Source organism: Aythya ferina (assembly GCF_964211825.1).
Source record: "Aythya ferina genome assembly, chromosome: 2".
Classification (NCBI taxonomy): Eukaryota; Metazoa; Chordata; class Aves; order Anseriformes; family Anatidae; genus Aythya; species Aythya ferina.
The window spans coordinates 139,074,523-139,096,062 of NC_140297.1; the positions used below are offsets into that span (position 1 = coordinate 139,074,523).

At 41.4% G+C, this 21,540-nt stretch overlaps 1 protein-coding gene across 4 annotated transcripts in view; it reads right to left on the reverse strand.

Annotated features, from left to right (window-relative positions):
* Positions 1-21,540, reverse strand: part of RNF19A (ring finger protein 19A, RBR E3 ubiquitin protein ligase) — a 56,956-nt gene that overhangs the window by 10,194 nt on the left and 25,222 nt on the right. For all 4 annotated transcript variants that reach the window (XM_084510566.1, XM_084510563.1, XM_084510565.1 and 1 more), the window contains 4 exons: positions 8,036-8,799; positions 4,126-4,334; positions 2,016-2,160; positions 1,221-1,383 (listed from right to left, as the gene is read on the reverse strand). In XM_084510566.1, coding sequence (XP_084366692.1) covers positions 1,221-1,383; positions 2,016-2,160; positions 4,126-4,334; positions 8,036-8,631 — 1,113 coding nt within the window. In that variant the 5' untranslated portion in view covers positions 8,632-8,799. The remainder of the gene's footprint in view (positions 1-1,220; positions 1,384-2,015; positions 2,161-4,125; positions 4,335-8,035; positions 8,800-21,540) is intronic.

A 21,540-nucleotide genomic window follows, 5' to 3' on the forward strand; every position in this document is an offset into this window, starting at 1 on the left:
AAAATGTCTGATTTGTCATTAAGCTGTGGGTTTTTTGTTTTTAACTCCCCAAATTGAAACTCTTTCTCATGTTCTTCCTAACAAGAGATGTGCTCTGAATCCAAGAGTATTTTCATCATTTTCATTAACTTGAAGGATGGAAGGAGGGAAGCATTCCTATTGTCCTCTTTCAGGACTATACCAACCTATCAGGGTTACAAGACTGCCAGAAATCAGACTGGTCTTGAGAAATTGAAAAAATGCACTGAAACAGTTGGATGCAACACAATGGGAATAGGTGCGTGTCCCTTGGGAGGAGAACAATTGCTTGAAGTACCAGTACTGTGAAAAAGGGCACAGGTTTTAGAACACAGGAACTCAGAATAGCACCTTGCTGAGAAAGAGTCAACAGGTATTTGTATGAAGAGGGTCACCCTTTTGTTTAACTGAGCAGAAATAAAGCCCAGCTTCACTGCTGTACTCTGAGTGGACAACACCAAAGTAGGTGTGATGGCTAAGGTAAGGTACTGAACTACTTTTTTTGCCTCCAATCTGTACCAGCAAGTGCTCTAGTTGCACAGCACGAGCTGCAGAAGGCAAAGGAAGGGACTGGCAGAATGAAGAACTGCCCACTGTAGGTGATCAGGGTCAAGACCATCTAAGAAATTTGAAGGAATGTAAGTCCACGGGACCCGATGAGATGCATCTGCAGGTCCTAAGGGAACTGGCAGGTGTAGTTGCTAAGCCACTACCCATCGTGTTTGAGAAGTCATGGCAGTCTGGTGAAGTTCCCACTGACTGGAAGAAGGAAACCTAACCCCCATTTTTAAAAAGGGAAAAAGGAAAACCTGGGGAACTCCAGGCCAGTCTCACTTCTGTGCCTGGCCAGATCATATGGAGCAGATCCTCCTGGAAACTCTGCTAAGGCACATGGAAGACAAGATAAGTGACTGCTGACAGACTTTTTTCTACTTTTGCCTTCATTCTCTCTAAATATTGTTCAGTTCTAGTGAACACAATAGAAACCAGAGACTAAATACAGCAATTTTGAAAAGCATACAAGAACTCCCATGGCAAAACACAAAAATCCTTTTTCAGCATCTTTTTCTACCTGTTTTTAAGACTAACTACATCCCTAAAAACACCTTCTCCTGTGCAACTGACATCAACCTTTTCTTAAATAATTTGTCCTTCCCCAAAAAAAGGCTGGTGAAGACAACCAGCTGAACATAGCATTTTACCTTCCGTCCCACATACACGGGAATTCCGATAATCATAGCAGGAATAGCAATGCCAGCTATTAATGCAATTCCTACAGGAGCTCCAACAAGTGTCCCGAGTTGCCACAGTATTTTCTTCTTACGGCTCCATGGTTTCTTTCCCCAAAATGTGCAACCTGAGGGGCTAAGAGAAAAGTAGGAAAACTGTAAAGAAATTGCAAGTAAACTGACATAACTACACAGTCCTAAACTTTACAAAAGTTTAAGTTACAAAATTACCAAGTTTAAGGTTATTATTTTATAATAAAATAATTTTATAATAAAATTATTAAGTTTAAGTTACAAAATCATTGTTCTTAGGTTAAACTTACAGACACCAAATTATTAGCTATTTCTTCAGATTTCTAGCAGTGGCTTTAGAGAACATTTTGAAATGTAGAGAAGCACACTGCGTATTACCACGTGCTGATCTGTGGTTCACAGGTAACACAATATAATCAGAGTTCTTGTGTTACTTTATGTAAACACGGTTCAGCAGTATTAAGATGTCAGTAAAAACAGTGGTTATGTCTATCTAAAACACTTCATTTGTTGTACAAAGTACACATTGCATGCATGAAAAATATTTTATAATGAAACAACAATGTAATTTAAGTACTTGCATTGAAAACCAACTTAATTCTCAGACATAGATGCTTCAACTTTGATTCTCTACTCCAACAGGAAGAAAGTCAGACTTATAACACTCAGGAATCTACTTCTACGTACTTTAAAAAATAAGTTACCAACCATACAGATCTTTTTTCGTGGATGTACCTTAAATAGTGTAAATCTGAGATCTCTTTCATACACAGCCAGCAGAACTCACAGCCACAGACAGCACAAGTCATATGATTGCAGCTTCCATCATTCATTTTTATTATATAAGCAGCACAGCGTGGGCATGGCTTTATGTCATCAGCTGTTTAAAAACGAATATTAAGATTGCATCAGTTCTTTAGGCACACAGATTTAATCAAAATATAGACAGGTATTTGGGAAAGTTGACTGAACCATCATCTGAAAAATGGAAAAAGTTTATTATAAGTTTTCTTTACAAATCGTGATTTAGCAATTACTTCTCTGATAGCTTTTTGTAAACCCATGGACGAAGTGATACTGATCAAAACAAGGTGTATTAGATCACATTTGAGTAACTGAATAGTTAATCCACACACTGTTCAAGGATTTTTCTAAGCTTAATGCAATTTATATTGGAGTCAGACATTAAACTTGTATGTTAATACAGGACTGACAGCACACTCTCTCTAAATATTATTTATTTATTTTAACATTTCATGCTGTTATGAATATTTTCCTTGAATACTGTCTCCCCGTCTACACTTCTTTGGCATCACCACTCTCTTCTTGATTTCTCTTCACCGAAGAGAAATACTTATTGCCTAGGAAAAAAAAAAACCGTTGTAGAAATAAAAAAATTCCAGAGGCTCTCCTTGTTCCTAAGACAAATATTTAAAAATTGTAGCCAAGCAGCTAGCTCGATCACTAGCAAACAAGGGGGCATTGCGCAACAGTGAAATACTTGTGTGCTGACACCGTAACAGTTGTGATCTTCGTTCCTTTACATCACTGGTTAGCATGAGCACTCTGAGCCGAGCTATTTATACGCAGCAGCTGAAGTTAACTTGCAGCACCTCGTGCAGAAGTTCCGGTCTCCTACCTTTGTGCTACTGGTGGGGATAAAAGGAAAAGAGGGATGGAGCTTATACCTGGTGTAAGGAACATCCAAAGAGGTGAGGAACTGGCAGAAATCAACTCTACTAACTCCAGTGCAGCTGGAAGGATGCACTAGCTATTCCCAGATGGGAAGAGACACAACTAAACTGAGAGTGGATGTGGCACAGCTACTGGTGTTCAAGCTAGCAGGGACTGAAAAGGGAAAGGAAAGGAGATGGCACACTAATTTATTTCAAGTTTAGTGTTCAAATGAATTTTAAAATAGAGCAAGATGCCAATTTAAGGCAAAACGGTGTGCCTTGTTTAAAACAAGCCAGCACAAACAACAAATTAAAGACTCCCAAGGCTAAGGCTGGATCAGAGAATGACAGCTCTAACGACGTTCAAGTTGCAAGAGGCTCCTTCCCCAAAATATGTACTTGGTTGGTCAGCCAGACAAAAGCTGCCAAATAGATCAGAGTGTGTTGAAACGTGAAGCCAAATCTCATCCACAGCAAACTGGACTCTCACTCTGCAACATACTGCTCTAAAGAGCTTATCTCTCCCTCACCCCCCTTTTTTTCCCTCTAAGTTATGAAGAAGTCAAAATTTTCAGAAGCTGGAATTGCTTTGTTTCTGATAGCCAAGAAAAATGAGCGTTTTATTGAAAAACAGAAAGTAGGTAACTCCCTGTGAACAGGGAGTAGCCTTCTCACAAGAAAAAAAAACAAACAAATATAGATGTCAAACAGCAGAGCTGGCCTCAGCCTAACAGTCTCTTCTGGAAGCAGAAAAATAGCGTTGTGGGGTTTTATTTTAACAGCATTTATTAGTAGTAGCCTTGTGGAATTTCACCTACAGCATAGAAAATGCATGTTGCCAGAGGGCAAGGGATGGAGCTCATGGAGTCAGCCTGTCAGAGGCAGAGAATGCTTTGCACCAAGCTCCTTAGAGCTCCCATTTTTCAGCTACAAAGAATTTAAAATGCTGACGTGCCTCTAAGGTCAAAGTCTGGTGCTCTGGTCACAGAGCCCTTCAAATATTAACATCAAAAATTTGAATCCAAACCTAAAATGGTAGATTTTATGTTTCTGAAACACGAAGGAGGTAGTAGCTACCAAGCTACCATTCAGCTCTTTCCTTTTCCACGTTTATTGTGCAAACGTAGCAGGAAGGTGTTTTACAGGCCCAGTATCCTGACCATAAATACCTGCCGCTCCAGATTCCTGGCTGTAGCTGATAGACGAGGAACGAATTGTTCTCAGGCGCAGACTTTGAGCTCTCTCCTGGCGAGCGGCATCGCAGGTCTGGTTCGGGTGCCAAATCTGCTTACAGTGATAGCAGAACTCAGTCCCGCAGCCTTCTCGTCCGCATGTAAGTTTGGGACAGCTGGCGCATCCAAACGCGATCACGGCATATCTTGAATTATCAAGGGGGGCACAAGAGAAAATTTTGTTAATAAAATAAAGTTTTAGTTATAGACTAAAGCTAAAAAGAGCTACCAGAGCAGGTGAAGCAGCTACGAAGGCAGCAGGGATCAGGAGGTGACATTGTGTGGCCAGCACAAATTCTTTACCACCTTCATCTTCCATGTTAAAATATCAAAACAGAGAAATTATAACGTAAGGATTCGGCTTGCTAAATTAACTTCAATTCCTACCCACTGTTTTATTTTCAATTATTTTATGCAATAGCTTTATTTTAAATAGGTAACATTACTATGCCAACTGCTACGAACACTTAAAGCATGAATGCAGCTTTATTCATACGAACAGCCTCCCTGTACAGACTTCAGCAGATCTGTAAGTACAGCAGGGCTGAAGTTTGGGGCTGTTCAAATGAAAGTAGCTTTATTTTAAGGGTATATTGTTAATTTTCAACATACGTCGCCCCATTTATAGTAGCTGCATGAAATTCACGTAAAATATTCAGTAATGATGCTAAAATATTTCCACACAGATGTTTAGCTGAAACTTAGCTATTTTAATGTTAGAGTTGATGGATCTGAAGCTCCGTAAAGCTAATGTGGTATCATTTTGTTAATGTTTTAAACCAGCACGTTGGAGGTTGCTCCTCTTTAAGAGTTGTGCAAAACGAGCAGGAGTTTTCAACCTTTCAGTTCCAGATGACGTAGCTACACCCAATTACACCTGCTTGCCTGTTTTCAAACAATTTCCTTCCCGAGCAAAAACTCGTTTCGGCAACTGCTGGAATCTTTGATACGGTTGCCAAGTTAATCAGCTCAATTTGCCTCACTTAGAGCGACCGAAGAGCTAATTACCCTGCATGTACACAAAGTGGCTCCGGTCCAAACACTTCCTCAGCACAAAGGGACACATCCACGATTCCTTCGTGTTGTATCAAAGCAGCTCAGGCTCCGGCTGCCGAGTGAAGTCTCAATTTGTTTGCTGCCTCCCACAGCTAACAGGGGATGGGCATGGCCCTGAAATCACTCCCTGGGGCGGACTGATGTATTGGCAGACCTCCGGAAGTAAGCTTTTAGACCAAGGCAAGTGTTTGGTCAAACTGAACAAGATTACAGGTGTAGCCTCAACGCTCTGCATTGATTTTAGGCTGTGTGAATGCTCAAAGTTCTTGTTAGGCTGAGAGAAGGGACAAATAACTGAACTCAGGGTAACAGTGAGTTAAAAAAAAAAAAAAGGACAACTCATTGCAGAAATGATGTATGGTGGGAGCAGAACAGGAACAAAAAATGCGCACTCTTTTCCCCGATCTACGTTTTGCTTGACAGAGATAAAAATCTGAGAACTGCAGCTCTCTTCTAATAATGTCAGCAATAAAATCCCAGCGCAAAAACCCCTAAATAATTCAGGCAGAATAGAGGACGGACCACTTTCGGAATACTGATTCATCAAGGCTTATAAAAACGACATTTGACAACTCAAAATGTTGAAACCAAATCCTTGTAAAATTTGTCTAGAAGAAAGTCCAAGTGGTTTCCTCATCCCCAACTATTTGCCAATGTCCCCTACCAAGCTATTGCAGATAGGCTGCAGCTGGTCCAGAGATTTTTACCTAATCTAGCCTAATTTACCTTATTTTACCCTAATCTAGCTTCCATCCTTTCCCTCCCCACAGCCAGTATCGTGCCAGATGTTTCATCAGTGCACTGTCATATGGCATCCAATCGGTTTGTTCTCTTACCTCCATGGGCAGTAAATGATCCCTACTGAAATGCTCAACTTTAGCAAAGGATGCTACCTCATCCCCTGCACCTCTCCTGCTTTGGGATTAATCACAAATTTAGTAAACGCAAGCCACCCGGCTTCTTCAGGAGAATTTCTATGCATCCTAAACTCAGGTGAGCTACAACCTGCCAGTAATACACACCAAAAACTGATCAGAAAAGAGAGAAGCCCTCAATTTTCACTGGATATTGTGCAAGCCAAGTACAGCTGCCAAAGCCATTAGCAAAGTGTGGCTCCTGTTGCACCCCATCACTGGCAAAGCAGCCGTCTGCTGAAGTCTGTGCCTGCTGTATGGGGCACGGGGTCTTCAAACAACCTTTGCTAGCATAAACTACTCTCTTCTGCTCAAGTACTGTGTGCTTTTTCCACAAAACTTAGTGGATTAAAGTGGGTCTATGCACTAAAACCTGAATCCCACGTCAAGCATTTCCCTGCCGTGAGGGTTTCCAAAAGTACAGATAAGGATGAGAAAATTGAGGTGCACCAAAAAAAAAGTACAAATTGTCCATTAAACAAACCTGTGCCTTTCTTTTCCAGCACTTAGACTGAATCACTGCAACCTCGTTTAACAGAAAACGTGGCCACGTTCTCAGATACTCCTACACACCTTGAATAACATCAGTTTGTTCAAGAACACCAAAATTCAGGGAATCCCAAGCAAAGAGACCAAAGGCTTATCCAACAATGCTTTCCATGGATTGCTTTCACTAGTAGTGAAGCTCTGATTTCATCCACGTGACTTTGTTACAAACTCATGCAACCAATCCTTCTCCCAAGTCGTTCTTCCTCCTCTGCTCGAATAACACCACAGCAGTGCCATCCTTTTCGGACCAGAGGACCCAAGAAGCTGTCACCTTACCAGTCCCTTCTTTTGATCCACATTAGCAAATTATATTTCATTTAAAGTATGAAAGAAGAATTGTATTTCATCTAAAATGTTTCTTAATACACTGTTTAAATTTGAAAGCCTCTTAAATATTAAATATTCTGATAGTAATGTTCGGGTTGCTTAATCTACCTAATTGCCTGTTCTATTTAACTCGTACTCTTCAAACATTCCTCCTTTTTATCTCTCCTTACTGTTCATCTGTACCCAAAAATAGAGATATTCTCCAAGAGTTTTTACCGTGCGCTGCACATCTGGATTGCAGTCATGGCTACAACCTTTAGGCATTGTAGTAATGCAAAGTAAAACCCCTAAAAAAGCAGCTTGCTGAAAAAAATGGCATTATGAGCCACCAACGGGAGAAAAGCGTGATGAGCCGCGCTGTAGTATTCAGCCTACTCATGTCAGAGTGATTTCAGAGCTGTTTAAATATTAAAGCAACGTTAAAACACTACGTTCTTCAGATAATAAGCAGGAACAAACTGATTATTATCTTACATCAGAACTCTGTTGACAGGCAACCAGTGGTGTGTCAACCAGCCAGAAGATATCTGAAACTGGAGAGGGCTTTTTATAAGAAGAAAATCTTCAATCATATTTCATTGTTAAAAAAAAAAAAAAAAAAAAAAAAAAGAGAGAAGTCCATGAAAAGTCCAAATAAATGGACTAAGCTAAAAGTACAGTAAACTAATTTTCATTTTATTTCTTGCTTTAACAGTGCAACATTTGAAGCTTTTCCCTGCAGTAGATACTTAGCAACCACCTAGCAATAAATTTCATTAATTTACTGACATTCTCTCTGTGCAGAGTAAGAAAATCCTACTTGAAGAAAAATGAGGTGGAAAGGTTTTTGTGTTTGCTTTTAATGAGAATTCTCTTTGCTACCCACTCGTACAACACAGAACAAAATACTGAAGCATTCAAAATACTGAAGTAAAGTGATTAACTTCTCGAAACACGCAGTGCTAGGCACGTTATCTGTTTATGCTGTCACTCCTTTTGCAGATATGGAGAAGAAAACCTACCCGCAATCTGGAGCTGGGCACCACCTACAATCGGGATCCGCAACAAGCCATCGCCTAAGCATGAACTCCTCGTATTTTTCCATCAGGATGTCGTCATTTAGTATCAAACGGATATCGTGAGGGTTAAATCGTTCTGAGCACTCTGGGCAGCTAATATTAACTCTACTCTCAGAGATTTCTATCCGGAGATACTGCCGCAAGCAATCCACACAGGATCTATGGTGACAAGTCATGATCTCTGGGAACCTGTCCTTGGAGTGCCGCAGAAGGCACAAGGGGCATTCCATGAAGTCTCCGCTTGGTTTGCTGCTAGAGGTTGTTCCATTATCGGAAGAGGTACACGTGGAGAAAATAGAGTTCTTGTCCGTACACATTTCTGAATGAATGCTTTCGATGCTCGCAATTCCATCGACGCCCCCATTTAAATCCCTAGACTTGCGTTTTGTGTCTTTTTTCCTCCGAAAAAGAGAGCCCAAGGAGATTCTTCTTTTCTTTGGTGCCTTTTTAACCGACGGCAAACTCACAGAAGAAGCAGAAGACTGGAGGTCCCGATCAGAGCCCATTTGCCGATGTAAACTCATGTCTAGATCACTCATCAAAAATGGGTTAAATTTCACGTAGAATCCTACTCATTTTTAAGGATTAAAATAAGAGAGCCAGAGGACACATGCTTAAGTCATATTATTATGTAATCCAGTTTGAGAGTCTTCACACAGAAAATTCACACGTATCTTTGCCTGCAGCCAATTCTTCACAGGAATTCCCTGCATTAGGAGAAAAGAAGAAAAAATAGATTAGAATCACATCCATCACTTCAGGTACTGAAACACCACAGCGCTCTAATGACCTGTTATTCCTATTACTACCATCTTCTTCTCATCCTTTTAACCCAATATTTCTTTGTCTGCTTTTTTCTATCCATTACATCCTTCTCATCTTAACAAGTCCGAAACTGCCCCGGGGGCAAGGAACGTCTTCGTTGTGCTTAAGTGGCGCTGAGAACGGCGACCTCTCCCCCTGCTCCCTACGGATGTGTGCACAGGAACCACCGTAACCCAAGGTGACAAGTAAATGTATAACCAGCTCTTACACACAACACCCTCACAAGCTGAGAGCATTGGAAACTTTTGTTTCCTCTACGGTTTCCACACGTGATCAGATCATGGCCCAAACCTATGGGGTTATTTAAAAGGAACTAAGGAGTTCTCTGTGTGTTTTGAATTCCTTTAGACAACCAGCAGAAATCAAGTCACAGTGGCTAAACAACTCAGAGTATTCTCATATCCTAAGGGTTTGTAAAGCAGTAAACAGATGCATATTTTTATACGTAAAGCACCTGAATATTTCAGAAAGCAGAGCTGGAGAGCGAGTGACAGGCAACACTGCTTTGCCATTCCATCTCCGTACTGCAATCCAAGCAAAGACTAGAGTGAAGATGATGACATTTGAATTTTTCATGACATTTAAAGAAGTAAAGAGCAAAAACATCAACCAAAAAACAGATTCCCATCGCATACTAAGGCTGAATTATTCTCTTTAAGGCAGAGGGGTTCCCTGTTGCTTCAATGAGTGGCTCAAAGGAGAAAGGAAGCTGTTCTCCCATTCTCCTCTGACAGAGATCGCTACAAGCAGCACACCATCTCCAACCAAAAGCACCAGGTTGCCCCAAACACACAAATATTCCCATTTTTTGCCAGCTTAATTGTACAAGAGGAATTCGTAGTCAACCACTTCTGTAACAGAAGACATTTCTCATGAGACATCAGTGAAAACACCACCACAACCACCACCATCTCCTGGTTTTGTTTAAAAGACGTCTTATGTTTCATGTCAATAGGTTTTTTTTTTTGTTTTTTTTTTTTTTTTTTAAGGAAAAATTAAAAAGACACTATATTCTGTTTTTTCCAAGTGTTGAATTATTACTTTTTTTTTTTTTTTTCTTTTAAATGATGGAAAATCTTACCTCTGTGGAACACCATGCGAAAAGTCTTATTCCCAGGGTTTGTCTAAAATAAAAGCCAATTTCAGGAACATATTCTTCCCTGCTGAGGGAACACTCTCAGCCTCAAACCTAGCCAAGCAGAATCCCAGAGTGGCTGAGGCTGGCAGAGAAATCTGGAGGCCAGATTTTCACCCGGTGCCACCTGTGCCCAGGCAGGGACACCCAGAGCAGGGTGCCCAGCACCACGTCCAGGCGGCTGCTGAAGGGCTCCAAGGAGGAGACCCCACAGCCTCTCGGGGAGGCTCCCTCCCAGAGGGAACATCTTGGATGCTTCACCTGCTTCTGTTCCCCCACAACACAATGCAGTGGTTTTACTGCCACTGTTTCTCTTTCAGTGAGGTAAAACATTCCCTTATCTTTAAAAAATAAAATCAAATAAAATAAATTGCTCAATGATGCCAGAAGTGAATGTTCTTCTGTCTAGGATCTCGACATTGAATCATAAATATTGCTTGCAGTTGGTAGATAGTGTCTGAAATATACTACAGAAACAAATCCTATAGCCTCCAGCTGATTATAAATTCAGTTTGTAGGTCTAGAAGTGCAAGAATAACCTTAAAAGCATAATCAGAACTACATACTTCGTACTATTTGCATATTCACACAGATACTACCAGACTAGTGGAAAGCACCAGTCTTCTTCAGCCAGGAGAATCCACGAAGGAAGAGAAGTCAAAACATTTATTTCAAGTGTAAAGGTGTTTTTTTGTTTTAAATAAAACTAAATACGTGTAAAAAAAAGAGGAAGTAAACACAGAAACGCAGCCAGATCTATGACTATAAGCCTCCTCCTCCCTCTCTCTGGAGAGGAAAGAATGTGTATTACAACATTTCTGCCAGCTCCAGCAGATGCATGAAATCAAGAAATGGAAGCTGTGGTGATGATGAATCAGGCTTTTTTTTTTTTTTTTTTTTTGTTAATAAACAAAGATTCTCCCATGCTCTTCTCCAGAAGCAGACGGCTAGGTCCTATAGCTCTCTGCGTAACGCAGTCTAAGAAGCAGCCTCTCAGAAAGAGCAGGCTGTCTTGAAATAACTGGCAGCTTCGCGAAGTCCTGACTGAATTTCCATCGTTTTCTTTAAAAGAGCAATCATCAATTACCCTCCCTAGATTTAAGTGCACGATGCTGGTTTTAAAAGCCATTCCCTTCCTTATATAGCAATTCTGGATTGCCGTTTCACTGACGTTCAAAGATGACTTTGCTGAGAAGCCTTGGCGGATGATTTATGACAGACAGAAAGGAAGACAAACCTTATAATGCTAATTCCGAGCAGAGCCGTAGGGAACCACAAAAGCCTGACGAGCGCCGTGTGGAGCCCTGGCCGATTCTCCTCCCGTTGCCCAACCCAACGCAGCATCTGCATGCTCGTGCTGCCAGGAGAAGGGAAGGAGATTTCCTTCTGTACAGGGGGAGAACACAATGCCTGCATTATCCCAGAAACAATGAGCCCACACGAAGGAGACACGCTGCGCGAGAAGTGAAGTGGTGAAATCAAAGGGCTTGAAAGGAGCTGCGGTACACGGTGATGAGCATCAATGGTCTGAGTTTGAGCTGCCTTTATTCCACGCTCTGCACCACTCCTCCAGCCCAGCACAACCTCTGTCAACATACAGAAGCGACTAATGCAGGCAGCAGGGAAGGGATTAAAAAAAAAAAAAAAGCCACACACACAGCATCATTCCTAAAAATATAAGTTCACCGCTGTCCTCAACATTTCCTCAAAAGCACTTACAGACTACAGAAAAAAAAAACTTGGTTTTGGCTTCCTGCCATGCCTAAAACCCTACCACAAATCAGGATTCCTGCAGTTCCTCGCATTCTCCTCATGCCACAGACTACCACAAGACACAAGTCACCACAGCACAAAACACCTTATAATTTGAACTTTTCCAAAAGCACAAATGACATTTATAGACGTAGCTCCCAAAGCCCAGCACGTAATTGCTCCCTGTTCCTTCGGGAATGTCTCCTAAACAGTTTGATGGAAAAATCTAACATCACTTACATCCAGTTCATTCCCTTTTGTAATTCATTTTTATCACATTCCCTTAAGTAAATGCTATTGCCGACCACATAAAGCAGTGGCAGGGAAAGTAAATAAGGCTTTGGAAATCTTGGAAAGGGAAAAGTTTTCAACTTCGCGATAACAGGAAAATATCTTCTGGTATGGCTTTTTATAACATAACGTTACGATCTCACCAATTTCAAAATTTTTTAAGAAATGCTCTAGGACAGCCAAGTACAACCCTACCGGTTTTGCAAGAAAGAAGCAATGAAGTACTACTCCCATAAGCTGATTTCTACAGAAAACAAATGTGCTCGTGTTCCTAACTGTCCTTCCAACACAGAGGCACGAACGTAGCACATTGCCTGCTCTTGCACCACACATGCACTCACAGGAGCAATAAATACAAGATTCTCAGCTACCAGTACAAGTAGTTTCACACACCTTTGCAAAATGAGGGCAGGCTTAAATATTCACGTATGCAAAAAGAAAAAACAGCGTAAATGTAGATGCAACCACATCCTCACACTAGAACCCTTAATAGTCCCTTATGTCATTGATGCTTAAATTGCAAATTTTGACTTTTCCTGTTGCAAATGATCACCCTTTCATCACAGGCATTTGTTCCTCCCGGCAACTTAGTCAAGCGTCAACTCTGCATTGCTATACTGAAAGCAATTTCTTGATTAAAACTGATTAATAACAGCTCCCTTTGACACCTGTAATTCTAAACACCTATGCTCTGTAGTTGTTTTGTGAGATGCGCTACTTCAACTTGAAGACAGCTGTAGCAAAAAAGCCCAGAGCTTGAAATTCATCCACTGACAATGCATCTGCAGATCTGAAATCCACTTCTGCCTCCCCCTTCCAATGAGGATTTCCTGTTGTGATCATACAGTAGCCTGGAATTTCTACTTCATGATGTTCTTTATGCACAGATAACCATCTATAGGAGGCATCACAAAGGCATGCTGTTTTGTTTACTCCATAACGTAAGAACTGTAAAAATAAAATGGGATGATATAAAACATGCAAAAGCTTAAGATACTAAATTAAATGCCAATGAACAGGAATTTTAAACAACAATCACGTTTATGGCTCCAATAGGCATTCTTTAAGCGTCACTTTGTTCCATAACAGTCTTTAAATTGGGGAAAAAAGCTCTTTTGTCTGAGGATTTCTAAAGAATATACCTCTACTGCCTTTAAACTTGGTTCACCCAGAAGTCTGGTATCATGAAGAGTTAAAACAATGAAGAACAGTTCATTGTGTTTCCCCTCAAAAACTGCATTTAAAAATAGCAACATATTCACCATTTAATATTTACAAGACTAAAGGCATATTTAGGGGATCAGCCACCCTTGTCCTTATGGGTGACTTCCACACAGCTGACACAAACAGAGCCAGGAGATTCCTAAAACACCTTGATGATAACTTCTTAGTACAGGTACTAAGGGAAAGGCACCCTCCTGGTACCTTTGTTCCTTCTCAACAGAGAGGACCTCATGGGTGAAGTGGGGATCAGTGGGCATCTTGGCCCTAGTGACACAAAGAGTTTTAAGTCTTTGGTGGTAGGGGGAAAACTGCCACCAAAATTTCAACCCTGGATATGAGGAGAGCAGACTTCAGGCTGCTAGGGGAAATAGTTGGTAGAGCCCCCTGAAAAGCTGCTTTTAAAGACACTGGGGTCCATCAGTGCTGGTCACTTCTAAAGTACCACTTCTTAAGAGCACAGGAGAAGGCAATTCCAAAACGTCAAAGCACACAGGGCAGAAGGCCAACTTGGCTGAGCAGGGATTTTATTCTAGAGATTAGGTGGAAGAAGAAAAGTATATGGCCACTGGAAGCAAGGTTGGGTGACACTGGAGGACTACAGAGATGCTGTTTGCCACTGCAGAGAGAAAATTTGTATGGCAATTTGATGATTGTAGTAACGATGAACTCCCAGCCAACCCCAAGCTTGTGCAGGATTTGCTGCTCCAAGTGGCTGATAATTTATGGGCCTGATGGGACTCAACCCAGGGTACTGAAGGAGCTGGCTGATGTCATCATGAGACCTCTCTAAATTACTTTTCAATGGTCTTGGGAATCTGGAGAGGTCCCATCTGACTGGAAGCTGGCAAACACTGTTCCAATTTTCAAGAAGGAAAACCCTGGTAATTACAGGCCTGTCAGTCTCACTTCAGTGCCTGATAAAATTATGGAGAAGATTATTCTGGGAGTTAATGAGAAACACCTGAAGACAATGCAGTCATTGGTCACAGCTAACATGGGTTCACAAGGGGAAAAGTCCTGTTTAACAAACTTAATTTCCTTTTACAACCAGGTCACCCTCTTAGCTGACCGAGGGAAGCCAGTTGATGCAGCCTTTTAGGATTTCAGCAAAGCTTTCAATACTGCTTCCCACAGTATTCTTCTGGACAAAATGTCCAGCACACAGCTACATAAATACATAATATGACGAGTGAACAATTGGCTGATGGGTTGGGCTCAAAGGGTTATAGTAAACAGGGTTACATCGTCCTGGCAGCCAGTCACCATTCTACAGGGCTCCTTTTCACAGCCAGTTCTCTTTAATGTTTTCATGAATTACTTGGATATAGGACTTAAAGGTACACTAAGTTTGTAGATAACACTAAACTGGGAGGAGCTGCTGACTCCCTTGAAGGCAGAGAGACCTTGCAGAGAGATCTTAACAAATTAGAGAGCTGGGCAATCACCAGCAATATGAAATTTAATAAGAGCAAGTGCCAGATTCCACACCTGGGACAGGACAACCCTGGTTTTATGTACAGACCAGGGGATGAGAGGCTGAAAAACAGCCCCACGGAAAGGGATCTGGGGGTTCTGGTCCCAGCAAGGTGCACATGAGCCAGCAGCGTGCCCTGGCAGCCCACAGGGCCGACCCCACCCTGGGATGCCTCAGGGCCAGCACCGCCAGCCGGGAGAGGGAAGGGATTGTCCTGCTCTGCTCTTTGTTTTGGGCACCACAGTATAAGAAAGATATAAAACTGTTAGGGAGTGTCCAAAGGAGGGCTACAGAGATGGTGAAGGGTCTAGAGGGGAAGATGTATGAGGAGCAGCTGAGGTCCCTTGGTGTGCTCAGCCCCGAGCAGAGCAGGCTGAGGGGAGGCCTCATGGCGGCCTGCAGCTCCCTCACGAGGGGAGCGGAGGGGCAGGCGCTGAGCTCTGCTCTCTGGGGACAGCGACAGGACCCGAGGGAACGGCATGGAGCTGGGACAAGGGAGGGTCAGGCTGGGGGTTAGGGAAAGGATCTGCACAAAATGGGTGATCCGGCACTGGAACAGGCTCCTCAGGGAAGTGGTCACAGCACCGAGCCTGATGGAGTTCAAGAAGCAGTTGGACAATGCCCTCACACACAGGGTCTGATTTTGGGGTGGTCCTGTGTGGAGCCGGGAGATGGACACAGCGATCCTTATGGATCTTTCAACTCAGGATATTCTGTGATTCTACGAAATGCAGTTCGTGCATTTTTTTCATGCCTTCTATCTTTAATTTCCAATAAAAGGTGCACGTAATCCAAATAATATGATCTCTTTACACTAAAAAATTATAAAATTATTAACTTCTATTGAGTATCAGAAGCTTTCTCAAGCCTTGAAGAAGTACCCAGACCTTAAGAAACTTATGTTTATCATTCACAGTGATTCATTACAGTGTGCCAGGATGCAAAAACGTGAAGTCAAAGTGACCTAAATAATTGATTCACCTCAAACTGAGCTGTGTAAAACTACTTTAAGTATATACTAAGGTCAACTGTACTTCACTATGGCTTTCTACTTTTTAAAAAAGAGGGCACCAGTATGGTAGCTTACATTTTCCAAAACTGATCTAAGCAAAAAGTCGTTCTTATCTCTCAGACACTTGTGCAAGATACCTTTACGTTCGCATCCTAGGTCATTCTAACAGCCGCCACATACATGAATGCCTCACTTCAAGCATGCAGACCACTGGTACTCAAGTTACCAGAGTGTCCTATTACTAGCAGATCTTTTTCAAAGTGCAAATTACTTCTTCATTTGGTTAATTAGGCTCTCACTTCTCTGTATCTATGATGGACTTACTGATTGATGCACAGAAGCCATTATTTCAGAAACAGGACTCCCATATCCACATTTCAATGACAAATTCACCAAAACCTTTAGGAATGTCATGACAGGTCTTAAACTTTACCTATCAACTTTAAAGAAACAGAAGGACATTTCCAGTGAAATAATTTCACTTTTAACTTTTGTGTGTTCAAACAACTGGGAATTGAGCTGCACCAAACATTCACTAATTTCACACTGGAGTTTGCAGTAGACTCAATAGAGGTGCTGACATGATCACAAAAATGCCCGTATCGGCACAAAACCGATAAGCACAACAGAGTAGGGGCCTTATCCCAACACTGAAAGGTAGTCACAGCCTCTAGGAAGAACCAGCTTGACATGAGTAGGGCATTAAATCACTGACAAGTGAGAAAAAAAGGGATCTCCCAGGAGCAAAAGGATTTGTGGGATTCATCATACGGGATGAATTTCTGTAACAGCAGTTTTGAAGTCTTTTAATAATTAGGATTGGTTTAGAAATAAGTAATACTTTGTTAGAATTAAACAAAAGAATATTTGAGATACCAAAAGCTGAAAAAAATTTAGCAAGAGTCCCTGACCATGTGCAGCCTCTTTTTTCAGCTGAGAATCCAGACTAAAGCAAAAAGACAACTGCAATTTATCTGTAAAACATCTGTCAACATTAAAGAGAAATATTATGGTTTCTCTAATCAACTTTATGCCTACATTATTACTCCATATTCCAAGTGACGTTAGAAAAAAATTTGGTTTTCACAGCTTCAATTACGTACAAGGATTTAAGAAGAAGAACATTTGTTAAGGCAGAGATATTTTAATCCCTTAAAAGTCTAGGGGCTGCAAGGTTATGTCCCAGTTTGTTCTACTGAACTGCATTTTTCCTTGCAGTCCTCTTGTCAATTATCTGGAAATGTTATTTTCACTTACCGAACAAAACCATAATTGTTTGTAAGACAATGAAGCAAGCAGACAGACTATGGACCCGCTTGGGCTCAGAGCCTAAGACAGTCAGACTGACCGGCCATTAAAATCAAAAGATTGACAGTATTTAAAATATACAGAACCCTGCAGAGTAAACAACGCAGAAATGCCAGAAGTTAACTGATATACAATGTTCTGCTTCAAAATCTGCAATGGTATTTAGCACGACTAACCAATCCTGACAGCTAGAAAAATCTTCATCAGCTTATAAAAAAACAGTTATGCTTCTTCCTTAGAAATTTATGCGCAATACATCCTGTATCATGTGTCCATGACAGCTGCTATTGGGAAAGGAAGTCCTGCAAGCTGCTCAACTCATTCTGAAAGTCGCTGAGTGACTGCCTGCCAGCTCCAGCAAAACTGTTCCCCTTGCTCTTACAGAGCTGCAGGCTCTTATTTACAAGCACTCTCATGTACCTCCCAGCTCAGCTTAGTTGTGTGGTTTTTTTTTCTCCTTTTTTTCCTTTTTTTTTTTTTTTTTGGGACACACACACAAAGTCCTTTCAAATTCCAAAGGCACACTCCATCATCAAACACAAGCAGCTTAGGAGAGAAACCTCTATTCCTCTACAATTCAGATGTCCAGTAAAAGCTTTCCTCTGCACAGACATAGATTACGAGCGAGGCCAGCCACGGTAAACTGGAGGTTGACTGATATTCTTGTAAGGGCCCACACTGTATGCCCGCATTTTGCTGACAAACGGCAAATGGGCAACAATTCCTGAAACTCTAAAAACATTCATTTTCCAAACCAGCAGCATTAAATCTGGATACAGCGAGCGCAATGGTTGACCAAAACTAACAACTCAGTGGAGACAGACTTGTTCCTAGTCATAAATCTCCCAGCCTACATCTGTTGCAAACGAGACGAACAGGATCAATTTTCCCTTATCTAACTGAGCAGAGCCAGTCTTGGTTTAACCATGCATTCTCTCGCTGTACAAGAAAAAAAAAATGCTTATTCTAGGCACTGTGCAAACAAATGTACACCAAATTCTGCCAACACAAACCAGTCTTGGAAACCCTGGGAAGAAAAAAAAAAGGAAGAAAAACAAAACACCAGAACTATTTTTCCTTTAACCATTAAAAGCTTCACGTTGCCAGAGTTTTTTCTTGCAGAAGTGATGGCAATGTTTTCTTCTTGCAGCAGTATCAAAATAATCCCAAAGCACGTTTTCTTTGCTTAAAGCAAAATCTCAAAGCAGGATTTTTTCAGATCTGCATTTCCTTTAGTCAAGAGCAAGCATTTCTTACTTTTTTTTTTTTTTTTTTTTTTGCTCTTTAAAACAACTATTGGATGATGCCTTGGCATTTATTTCAGCTGCAATTTAATCTGAACTATACATTGCAAAATAACTGAATAAACACATACACAGGTGAAATAATGCCAGAAGGTTTTGTTTCCTGCAAGTGGCAGCAATACTGCAAGGGGAAAACATTGCAACACTTCTGAACACTTAGATCATTCCTTCAGGAAAAGCTGCTCCAAAATGAAAATAACCAAGACTTTCATAAATTTCAAGAATATGCAGATGTAATTTCAGGCCTGTAATCATGCCTGATCAAACAGTAATGGCTACACAATGAGTTCTGAGCAGCTTTTGTTTCCAAACAAGCTGCATAATTTACCCTACTATAAAAACAAAGCAAATAAAACGTACCACAATGTAAGATTGGACAAATATTGCAGCAGCGGGATATGAAACCGACAGCAGGAGTGCCAGAGACAGCACAGAGACTCTGAATAGCAGCACACCATGCTGTAGGGGCAGAAGTCTGGGGTAAAAAGAATACATAGGAGCTAACAGATCTCAGCTCCTGGCTCCTAGGAAGCTTGAAATTTAAGAGCTAGGAGTTTGTCTTGCACTGAGGCAAGATATTACTGACCAGCTGACTGTCAGCATCTTCCAGCTCCCTTCCAGTTTTCCTCTGGCATAACTAACCTCTATTTTCAGGGTGGGGAAGAAAAAGAAAAAAGCACACTGTTCTTGAAATATGTCTCAAAGAGTGCTGGAAACTATTCACGTATTAGTTTCTAATTCTCTGGTGCTATTTTTTCAGTTGTATTCAAAATATATGTATCCATTTTAATACAATTTGTGAAGTACTCAAAACTAACTTGAAAAGGGAGCGAGTAAATACAGGTTTTGACTTCTCTCAGTGAGAGTGAGTCAGGTTGCATTACCTTAGCCGGGCACGGGAGAGATGCTTGGTCACGGTTCCTGGAAGCCACCGTTTGACAACCCACAGCAGCCTCCCTACAGACGCTGCAAACTGAGAGTGCATCTCGGGCCTGGCAGCTTACCTATAACATGTCCAATCCCACTGCCACCTGGGCTATGAATGCGTTCTGCCAACATACAAACATTAGCTACAAAGTTCTGCATGGCTGAGTTTTTATTCGATGATTTTCCTCATTAAACTGGTGCAATTTTAAGGACAGAGCAAGATGAAAACAGAACGAACGAGCGAAAGAAAGAGACAAAAACAAAGACGGGGAAAGGTCTAGCCAGGGAAACAAAAATACGCCCTCCTGCCAGGAACACTGCCTCTAGCTTCCAGACAGGAAACGCTCGCTGCCTCCAGAAAAACCATTGGCGTCAGGAAACGGCAGAAGTACCACGGAACTTATCTCACGGCCCAACCTGCTGCAGAAAGAAATGGGAACAGTAAAAAAAAAAAAAAAAAAAAAAAAAAAAAAAAAGGCAACAAAGACATCAGATAGCCGTAAAGCACTCAATCTTCGCTTACCAATACACGAGGTGTGAAGTTTGATCTTCCTGATGCTTCTTTGGGGGCAAAGAGCAAGTGGAAAGGATTCTTCCAGCCCCATTGAGATTCAATAAATTAGAAAAGGCTGGGCTGAAGAGATAGAGCCCAGTCAGCATTGACAGGGCAAGAGAAGGGGAATGATCTAGCAGCCTTTACAGACAGATTCCACCAGCAGTATAAATGGTGTAAACGCTAGTTAAAAAGCACAAAAGGAGAAAATGCTGAATGTATGCCATTAAAAATACATCCGATGCTGTACCTATGCTGGAAATATATGCCAACAGGGGGAAGTTCCTCTGCCAGCAGTGTTTCACCACCTACAACATCATCCACTACGCCAAAAAATACGCTGTGTCAGCATGCAGCAGGGTTCAGCTTGGTTGATGCGACTTTTTCCAAGCATTTTTCACTGACAGCAACGCAGCGTAACAACACTAACTCACAACACAAACTCATACCCACATGCAAGCCCACACATTCCTTCTAGCAGCTCTTTAACTACGCTTTCTTGGACATTACATTTTTCTTCACCCAGCATCATCTCTAAGAGCTTTCTCTACACATTTATGGCAACATCCATCAGTTAGAGCACTCCGTGCAACGCTCACACATTATCCATTTCAAGCAGTTACAAGAGGGGGAAAAAAAGCAAAGCGAGCATAACAATTCCTAGAAAAGCTCCTGTGCTTATTTTCTCCATTACTGAAAACAGCTTCGACACTTTCTCATTATGACTTCCAAGCAAAGGGGGGTTATTTCAGGTTCTGAGGTAAAACCATACTTTGTGGTTTTTAAGCAGTAACACTGGGACATGCCTTCAACGACATCCTTTTTAGTAAACCTTAAAAAACAAAGAAAAAGTCAAATTTAAAAGCTTGCTAAGATCACAGAAACATCAGATCTGGTAAACTGAATTAGCACAGAAGACACTGCCTCAGGCCAAGACTACTTGTTAACCTGAACTTGAGATAAAGTCCTCAGATGTCAGGATGAATTTTTCTTTAAAAAGCAGAGTGAACAGTTTGTAGAAGCTACAAAAGCTTCTTGTTTATTTTTTAAATCGGCTGCAATCCCCCGGCTTGACTTTGAGCTCTGTCACAGTGACACCCACGGTTCTGCTCTGATCGCCTTAAATAGGGCTCTCCTGAACTGTTCGCATCCAAATAAATCTCGGATGAAACAAGCCTCTTAAATTCACTCCAACACACACAGGCTTTCACGTTTATTTCCAAGTAAAATATACTTGTTTCATCAGCAAAAGCAGAAGTCAATCCTCCGCTCATCTTTAAAAACACAGTACCGCTTTCTCTGGCAGATCCCAAGTTCACACAGCACCTTTAGCTCTCCGCTTCCTTTCTACTGCAAGCTAATCACTGGGAATTTCAAATTGCAGAATATGATCTTTTACTTTTTTTGCTTAAACAAACCTTGTATTAACATTGGAAAAAAAAAATCCTTGAGTGATTGTTGTTTCTGAAAAATATCTTCACTCCAAACACCAGCAAAGAACTGCTACTGCAGAGCTAAAAGCAATATCCTGCAAGCCACGCACGTCAAGCACAAACATTTAGAAAACAATCTGAAACGTCTGGAATACGTACATGTAGCTTGTCAGGTGCATTTTCTACCCAGAGAAGACAGCGTTCGCGATG